We start from the raw sequence: 10,007 nt of genomic DNA, 5'->3' as shown, positions 1-10,007 counted from the left end.
TACAGGTTGGGATGACAATGCATGTCTAAAATTCCTGATAATCAGCTTGGAAATGGCTTAGGCATTAGGCCACAAACGACTGTGGCTCGAACGACTCAAAGCAAAATCGCAACCTTGAGAGATTATCGGACCTAGGTGATAATGCAATACATAATGTTCTTTCGCATTATAAAGTTATTCCATCTTGAATCTGGAAAAAAACAAACGACTGCGTTCGATTTACTGCGACGCTCTTAGGGACTTGTAGTTCATCGAAGTGGAACTACCGTTGTATTTCTTACCCAGTGAACTACATGTTCCGGCGTGCCTTGCGCGCTCAACACATACACAACAAACATGGCGGCACCCAGGTAGCAGGTGTCCGGTTTGGAATCACTTTTCTTATCTTGGATTAAATCACTGCAGGTAAAGTCAGTTCCTTAAACAGCACCTAGGTGGAGAGCCATACGAATAAGCGAATTTACCGCATTGGAAACAGTCCTCAATGACAACAACTTAACTGTCTGCTCCTGGCAATGTTAATCCTAATTGTTCTCATTGTGTAAATGGAGTCTTGACAGATTGGGGACCTGACAAAGCAGAGCTATTCTGTGTTTACATCCAATACATTCAACCCCTTGAGCAGGCCGCGTGGAAAACGTCTGCTGCCAGATTCTTTGAGAACATGTATTATCTTGGTGAATTGCAATATTCGTCAGTACGTTAAGAGGCCTTATATCACAGCAGAACAGTTATAGTTCCGTTCTTTTCACTCAGAGCCTCAGGTACCTACTCAATACAGAGGCACATTTCCGAGTATTTATAATGAGTGAAACATCCGTACTGCGGAATAAATAGGACCTGGTCCTTATCCTTGTTTGTGGCTGAATAAATCTTTACAGTTAGCTGATGTGTGTAATTAATCCAATCTTAGCTGTATTTTATTTACACAGGGGTTTATTAGTGGATTAAAAACCAAACAGGAAAATGTAGCTAAAACAGCTAAACAGTAAATAAAACAAAGTTGGAGCTTAAAAAAATAAAAAAAAATGTAGCTAATTTTACTAAATCTTGCAGTTAAGGTTTTCAGGTTTCTTCAGTTTGGTGTTTAGTGAAGAAAAGAAAAAGTAGAGACTATTTTACACTCTCATGTACAGCTGACATTCCCACATTAGTAGAAACGTTAGCTGTTCGGAGTAGTGGTTGTTGTTTTAGTCTTTGAATTGAGAAAACATTTCTATTATTGTCAGACAGTTTTGGCAAAAATAGGTGAATTAAAAAAAGAACCAATATATTTTTTTTCTGCTTGGCTATTTTGGACTAACTTTTTTTTTTTAACTTACTATTTAGTTCAGTAAACAAACTCCAAAGTGTAATGGTCATCATCAAAAGAAGCATTCACAAAGGGACTGAGACTTCCTTTTGTATGTGCTATAATAACAAGTATCAATGTACCATAAGGTTTGCAAAACAAATTTTCTCTTGAGTATGATTTATTCTGGTCTTGTAGTTGTTCACAAGACAAAATTAATAATGCCCAGTTTCCCCCTTTCTATCATGTATATGCATTAGCTTAAAATCTACTTTTGTATTAAATTTGTACTTGATAGTAAATTCAGGTCATCATCTTTTGATTTATATAATCATTGCAGATTCTCAGCTTCTTACTCAAGATGTTTGGGGATCTTTTTGAAGAGGAGGAGGACTTTTCATTCCTTTCAAGCAGTCCAAATGCCAACAGAAAATTAAAATGGAAAGATTCTCAAATACTGGAGCCTCGGGGGCATACAAGATTGAGTGGACTCAAAAATCAGGGAGGCACATGTTACCTGAACTCACTACTTCAAACCCTCCTTTTTACACCAGAATTCAGAGGTTTGGCTAATACATGTGATATGAAAATTGGAAGAATTCTTACTAATGTTGTACATAACTCTTATCCTTATTTCAGTGCAAATGGATTGTGGTTGATTGTTTGCAAGAATAATCTGATATAATGGTTAAAATTAATCCATTAGTGACTTTTTGGAAATATCAGGCATCATATTGTTTTGGATTTATCTGTCGACACGAACAATTGCTTTAAATATGTACAATTTAGACTTGTTCATGCAAAATGTATCCATTGAGTAATTGCTATTCTGAGATTTAAAGTTGTCAGACATTTCATTAGAAGTAAAAGAGGCAAGTACCGTATGGGGTAGTTGTGTATTTTGCTAAGATCACCAATGGTGACCGGTTTGTTGCACTGAGGTGGCCCTCAGGAAAAGTTGGGGGTTTTCTTATCTGAACCTGTCTCTTCCGGGCCACCAACATATTCATCCTTTTGGTGCTGTTCAGTTACTAGCACTTCATCTGCCAGGAGCCCACATCAGTGTTATCTCACGCATGTGAGAGTATATTGAGGATCCTGCGAGACCGTGGGCTGCTCCATAGACAAGGACTTTTTTTCTACAGCCACCACTAGTGATGGCTGGGGAAAATTAGAAAACCTGACGGCGGTAGCTCTGCCTTTTGTCAAGTTTTGTCAGGCATAGAGAATATACATCAGTATATATTTTGACTAGTGTAACTACTGTTCCTTCAACTTTGAACTTGAAAACTATTATTCCAACGGTGTCTCTAGAAACGTCCAGTGCCTTCTCTATCATTTTATATCCTGTTCCTTGTTTGTGAAGGGCAATGATCTCTTATTTCTTTATTGCCATATTCCTAACATGCAGTCAACAGTGACACTCAACAAGCCCCTAGCCATTTCAGGTATTTCAAGTGATCCTGCTCGATCACACCTGGTGTAACTAATTAAGCCCTTGTTTCCCGCGTTTTGCATATTTGTGCTTTTGTGGGGGATTCTGTTCAGGGAGTTGAATGATTTTGAGACTGGAGAAGTTATTTTAAGTGACATTTCCAGTTGAATTGGGGTAAACCACTTGAAACATTCGTTGTGTTTAGCTACTTCAATTGCTTTTGTTTGATCTCTTCATTGCAAAAAGCTGAAAGTCCTACACTTTCTGTAAATGTTGACAATAAACCTGATTTTCAATGAGAGGGAATAATTTTGATTACATCTGTATATTTTATTGGATTACATAATTCAAACATTCCTATAATTTAATTTGTCTTTCTAGAAGCCCTTTTTGCTTTGGGTCCCAAAGACCTTGGTTACTTGGAGGAAAAAGAGGAACCAGATTCCAAGGTACTGGTTTTGATTGATCCTTCCAATATATTATTAAGTTTACTCGCAATGGAAAATGTAATATACATTTTAATTATGTTGGCTCAGATTGGGTTTGCTGGTGCCTCATGTGCTATTTTTTTTCAATATCTCCTTAACCCCTTAAGGACCAAACTTCTGGAATAAAAGGGAATCATGACATGTCACACATGTCATGTGTCCTTAAGGGGTTAAAGGTAAACCATAACGTCCCTGGAAAATACACAACTGAATTTAAAAAAGAATCCAAATTACATAGAATTCACAGTTAAATGCAGTGTTTCTTGATTGCTTTACATCATACATCACAACAAATTTGATGGTCAAATATTCCCAAATTCAAAATACTTGATGTACATTTTGGTCCGTTCATTCAGTCTCTCCCCTTCCCTCTCATATTGTTATCACCAAATCCAAATTCCAACCTCTCCTTACACCAGTATGTATATGTCAAACCATAAAGGACATAACACTTTATAGTGAAATATTGTTTATGTTTTAACAGAAAAGAATGTAAAATATGTACAAGATTCCTAAACCCAGCAAATCCCAAAAAATCACGGGGACAAAGGATTTTGATTTTGAATAGTGGATCTTGGAAGACTGTTCTACTTGCATCTTTTCAATTACTTATCTGATATTAATAATTTTATGTATTCTTGAAGGTACGGATAATCCCCTTACAGTTACAGCGACTTTTTGCACAGCTTCTGCTGCTGGATCAGCAGGCTGCATCCACCACGGACCTGACAAACAGCTTTGGCTGGAACAATAACGAGGTGTGTAATCGTCATTCATGTTATCAACAATGTCATTCTTTTTATAGCATCAAAATCATATTTAACCCCTTAAGGACAGAGCTTCAGAAGCTTGTCTTTCACTTAATGACAACGGCATTTTTTGCTATTTGCGTTCAACTGCAATTTGCTTTTTACTAATTCATTGCACCGACACATATTATATACCGTTTTTTAAAGGACAGAAAGGGCTTTAATTTGATGTAACACATATATATATATAAATGCTTATTTATTATTAAAAAAAATACAGAAATATGCAAAAAAATGAATTTTTGTGTGTTTTTTTTTACAGTTTTTGCAATAATAATGTGTACATAATTAGTGCAGGTTAAGGAAAGTAATTAAAAATAAATTCATTTAGTTGTTCTGAATTACAGAATATATAATGTGTCTGGGATTTTCAGTTTTTTTTGGTAGTTACAGGTCACAAAGCACAAGGAGTAAAATAAACTTTTAATGTGGAGCGATTTTAGAATTTGGTATGTTTGTCTTGTAAGCCTAATAGCCATAAAAGAAAACAAAATTGCCACACAAAAGTATATATTTATATAAAGTAGACACCACAGGCTATTTACCTAAGGTTGTTTTGACACTTTCTACGTAGCCATTTTACCGCCAACCTCTGCTAAATATTGGAGTAAAATTGTGTTTTTTGGGGGTTTTCGCACACAAACTTATAACAAAGAACTTCTCATGTGTATTTTGTAAAGTTGGTGTGTGCTATTCCTGTACAAAGTTTTATTATGTGTTCAGTTACTTCTGCTGAGTACAACGGTACCCCCATTGTATGTCTTTGGCACTATTTCGTGAAGCTACAGTGCCATATAGGAGACCTGTCCTTTTCAGTATTCACAGTAGAATTTTGAGAGACGGATTTAATGAGCCTATGCTTCCATTTGGGTTATTATAACAGTCTGTCTGTTCGAAAAAAAACCCCAAAGGCCTACCATTTGTAAAAGTAGACACTCCAGGGTATCTCATAAGGTGCATATTGTGCCTTAACATGCCCCCATTTTTTCACCAATAGATGCCAAAGTATGTGGTAAAAAATAATTTTGTGCGTTTTTTACATATGGATTGCATTTGTGCTGGGCATTTTGTATATTTCACATGTGCCACTAAGTTCAAACCCCCCAAATTATGTTCAGCTAAGTCTTCTGAGTAAAATGACACCCCCATTGTATGTCTTTGGCACTAGTTCGTGAAGCTACAGTGCCATATAGGAGACCTGTCCTTTTCAGTACTCACAGTAGAATTTTGAGAGACGGATTTAATGAGCCTATGCTTCCATTTGGGGCATTATAACAGTTTGACTGTTCAAAAAAACCCCACAAAGGCCTACCATTTGTAAAAGTAGACACTCCAGGGTATCTCATAAGGTGCATATTGTGCCTTAACATGCCCCCATTTTTTCACCAATAGATGCCAAAGTATGTGGTAAAAAATAATTTTGTGCGTTTTTTACATATGGATTGCATTTGTGCTGGGCATTTTGTATATTTCACATGTGCCACTAAGTTCATACCCCCCAAATTATGTTCAGCTAAGTCTTCTGAGTAAAATGACACCCCTATTGTATGTCTTTGGGACTATTTTGTGAAGCTACAGTGCCATATAGGAGACCAAGCCATATCAGTTTTTACCGAACTTTGAATTTTGACGCTGGGCCTATGTGCAATTTCCAAGCATCTTAGCAGGTATTAAATTCAAACTGTAAACAAACAAAAGTGGAAACCACCCAGAATACGTATAATAGGTTAAATACAAAAGGACAACCTGATATAGGTCAAATCTCCTTAATGGGAATCTGTGTGAAAATTGAAATAACTTTCATAGCGTAAAAGAGTAAATATGAGTAGTGATTAAAGTGAGATTAGAAATGCACTCACAAACAAACGATAATTCAGGCCTTTCACCCTCTCAGGGGTAGTATGATGAGTAAAGATATCCTCCAAAACGATATATGTAAATGTAAAAAGAGGCAATATAGTGAAGTATGTTTAGAAATATACAAATTCACATTTATTCATTGCACTTACAAAATAGCAGCATAAAAAGGCATCTCTCCATAAACATATGGAACTCCTAGTGATGACAATCGAGTATCCACAGTGCAGAGTCAGGAAGAAGATGATACAGCATTCAAATAAATAAAAATTAATAAAAACAATATAAGTACATAAAAAGTACAATAATATCCAACGCGTTTCGTCCTATTGGGTATCGGACTTCTTCAGGGATAACCATGGGTCCATTTCTGGAAGTTTATATACCGTTGTACATCATCTTCATAATCCGGTACACATGTAATAAAACATGCGTTTCACTGGTGAACCGCAGAAATCCGGCGCGAAATACATGGAGCTTCTCAAACAGTTCCGGGTAATAGTGCGCATGCGCGTAATGAACGCGCATACGTCAGCTGTAAAGACCGCTGCCTGCAGGGGACAGAAAGCACAGAAAGGCGAAAGATATGCCTGAGAAGATAACCGTACACATTCCACTGAAAAAAATCCTATACAGTGGCAAAAATGCCTATGCTCTTGAAGTATACAGTATAGATATATCTTTAGATCTCAGTATAAATGTTGTATTACAAACGTTAGTGCAGAAATTTAATATACATAATCCATATGCAAACATAAGGTTATAAGTGAGGATTGGATTGAATATAACTAGTGTAAACCATATTAAGGAGTCATATAAACCCCTTATGTAAGTTAATATCATGAGTTACTTATGCACAAGGAAATATGTTGTTGGTTCAATAATTGTAGGGGTTCCTAATATGAATCAAAAAGTTAGATTATAGTAAATTATATTACATAAAAATTATTATATACCATATACTTGCATATGAAGCTTATATATTTATATGTAAATACAAACAAAGAGAAACCATGACATCTTATTAAAGGAACATCGATATAAAGGAGAACACATGATGAAAAATGATTAAATGAGACCTTGTAGATCTATTTCTTGATTGAGTCCCACATTTAAAGTTTTTAGATTGAAAATCCACCAAGCCTCCTTCCTAACTAACTCCTGTTGCTTATCTCCACCTCTCCACCTCTCCACCCTAGTTGAACTTAGTCTATTCCATACACTTGCAAAGTGTTCCAAGAAAATGAAGGACAAGAATTACAGTGTCTTGGTACACTGTGGTCAATTTTATTTTTACGTATATTGTTGTGGTGTTCTAGTATTCTGATATGTAACTTTCTGGATGTGCGTCCGACATATTGGGCTCCACAGCCACATTGTAATAAGTAAATTACAAAAGTAGAGGAGCAATGAATATAGTTTTTTATTTTATATGTTTTTTTCGTATATGTACCAATAAAATCTTGGATTTTCCTTTTGAGGTGTATACATGTAGAGCAGTGGCCACAGCTATAAAACCCTTGTAATTGGGCCTTAAGAAAGTTGTTACAAGAGGGAGTAATAGGTAATAGGCTAGGTGCCAATTTATTCTTTAAATTGCTTGATTTTTTTTATAGATTACTGTAGGAAATTCTGGTAATACATCTTTTAGGATCTCATCTCTCTTTAAGATGTACCAATGTTTTTTAAGGATTTTTTCCACCTGTCTCGCTTGGGAATTATATTGTGTGACAAAAGCAAATTCAAATTTGTTATTGGTGTCTTTATTGGTGTTATTATTTTTTCCTTTTTCTGTATTATCATTTTTATCCTTATTTTTATTTTTCCATCTGAATCTATTCTTTATTTTTTGCTCCGCTGTTAGTGGTTCCAAACCTTCTTCATTTTTGTTAATCAAAAATAATGATCTGTCAGAGTTTAGTATTTCAGATTTAGATGTCTCCATTTTTTGCACATTATACCCTTTGTCAGTATATCTTTGTTGAACAATCTTGGACTGTTCTAAGAATATGTGGTTGTCTGTACAATTCCTTCTGAGCCGGGTAAATTGGCTCTTGGGAATGTTGGAGAGCCACGGAGGATAATGAGTACTGGAATTTTCGATGGCTGTGTTGCAGTCTGTGGGCTTAAAATACGTCTTGGTTTTTAATTGGTTTTGTTCTACATATATAGTTAAATCCAAGAAATTTATAGTGGAATTACTGGATACCGAGGTGAATTTCAAATTATATTCATTGTTGTTAACTTGGCCCAAAAATAAATCAAGGCCTTCTATAGAACCATCCCAGATGATCAAGACATCGTCGATGAAGCGCCGCCATAGGACCAACCCACCCCCATCATGGTCCGCCAACTTGATGTGCTGTCGTTCCCAATGGGACACATACAAGTTGGCAAAGCTGGGGGCGAATTTTGTTCCCATGGCGACGCCGCATCGCTGAAGAAAAATGTCTTTCTGACATATCCTTTTCACCGCAGGAACTGTCATTATTAAAGAAAGGTTTGAATTTTGCTCCGTCTTCAAATTGCAATCCCTTTAACCTTTATCTAGACAACCAGAAATTCCTGAGAAAACTAACATTAAAGAGATTCTTTAAAAGCAAGGAAATGAATATGATTACTTTAGAACCAAATCTAACAAATACATCATTAGACTTTAATAAAGAGAACAAGGTCCCTGATACGGAATCAAAAATCATTCATACCACTTTAAAGCCTAAATCAAATTTTTTTCCATGGGCAGCCAAGGGAAAATTTCTGGAGGTTTTTAATGATTTGGTACAGGAAGATTTAAATAAAATTGTGGACAGTAAATTCAAACCCAATCTTACTAAAAAAGAAAAATCAGCTCTAACTACACTTACAGAAAATCACAATTTGGTTATAAAAGAAGCTGACAAGGGAGGGGGGATTGTTATTATGAATAAATCCTATTATTTACAGGAATCTTATAATATCCTACATGACGTCAACACATATCAAATCTTGGATAAAAATCCTTCTTCTGAATTTTTGGCAGAATTAAATATATTACTGACTACCGGTTTAAATAATCACATAATCAATCAAGATGAATTTAAATACATCTATAACCCAAACTGCATAGTGGCAGTTTTTTATTTTTTGCCAAAAATCCACAAGAACACAAAAAAAACCCCAGGACGTCCCATCATCAGTGGAATCAATTCTTTGTCATGCAAACTATCAGAATATGTGGATTTATTTTTACAGCCGTATGTCCCATTACATGATACCTTTATCAAAGATACTAGACATATTCTACAAGACTTACAATCTATAGAGTGGAAATCCTCTTATATTCTAGCGACAGCAGATATTACAGCTCTATACTCCAACATTCCCCACGCTAAGGGTATTGCTTGTATCCAAGATACCCTTAGATCACCACAAGTTTTAGAGGAAGCCCAGATTGAGTTTTTGGTGAGTTGTATCCAATTCGTACTCGCCAAAAACTTTTTCTGGTTTAATGGTCAGTTTTTTCTTCAGCGATGCGGCGTCGCCATGGGAACAAAATTCGCCCCCAGCTTTGCCAACTTGTATGTGTCCCATTGGGAACGACAGCACATCAAGTTGGCGGACCATGATGGGGGTGGGTTGGTCCTATGGCGGCGCTTCATCGACGATGTCTTGATCATCTGGGATGGTTCTATAGAAGGCCTTGATTTATTTTTGGGCCAAGTTAACAACAATGAATATAATTTGAAATTCACCTCGGTATCCAGTAATTCCACTATAAATTTCTTGGATTTAACTATATAGGTAGAACAAAACCAATTAAAAACCAAGACGTATTTTAAGCCCACAGACTGCAACACAGCCATCGAAAATTCCAGTACTCATTATCCTCCGTGGCTCTCCAACATTCCCAAGAGCCAATTTACCCGGCTCAGAAGGAATTGTACAGACAACCACATATTCTTAGAACAGTCCAAGATTGTTCAACAAAGATATACTGACAAAGGGTATAATGTGCAAAAAATGGAGACATCTAAATCTGAAATACTAAACTCTGACAGATCATTATTTTTGATTAACAAAAATGAAGAAGGTTTGGAACCACTAACAGCTGAGCAAAAAATAAAGAATAGATTCAGATGGAAAAATAA

At 35.9% G+C, this 10,007-nt stretch overlaps 1 protein-coding gene across 1 annotated transcript in view; it reads left to right on the top strand.

Moving 5' to 3' along the window:
- The first annotated feature begins 323 nt into the window (after nt 1–323).
- USP40 (ubiquitin specific peptidase 40) overlaps nt 324–10,007 on the top strand; it is a 43,859-nt gene continuing 34,175 nt past the window's right edge. Inside the window, exons 1-4 of the mRNA XM_063430029.1 lie at nt 324–405; nt 1,632–1,854; nt 3,108–3,175; nt 3,859–3,972. Coding sequence (XP_063286099.1) covers nt 1,653–1,854; nt 3,108–3,175; nt 3,859–3,972 — 384 coding nt within the window. The 5' untranslated portion in view covers nt 324–405; nt 1,632–1,652. The remainder of the gene's footprint in view (nt 406–1,631; nt 1,855–3,107; nt 3,176–3,858; nt 3,973–10,007) is intronic.

The sequence above is a fragment of the Pelobates fuscus genome, chromosome 8 (genome assembly GCF_036172605.1).
Source record: "Pelobates fuscus isolate aPelFus1 chromosome 8, aPelFus1.pri, whole genome shotgun sequence".
NCBI classification, from domain to species: Eukaryota; Metazoa; Chordata; class Amphibia; order Anura; family Pelobatidae; genus Pelobates; species Pelobates fuscus.
The sequence above is the reverse complement of the archived record's forward strand: the minus strand, read 5'-3'. Positions and strand labels throughout refer to the sequence as shown.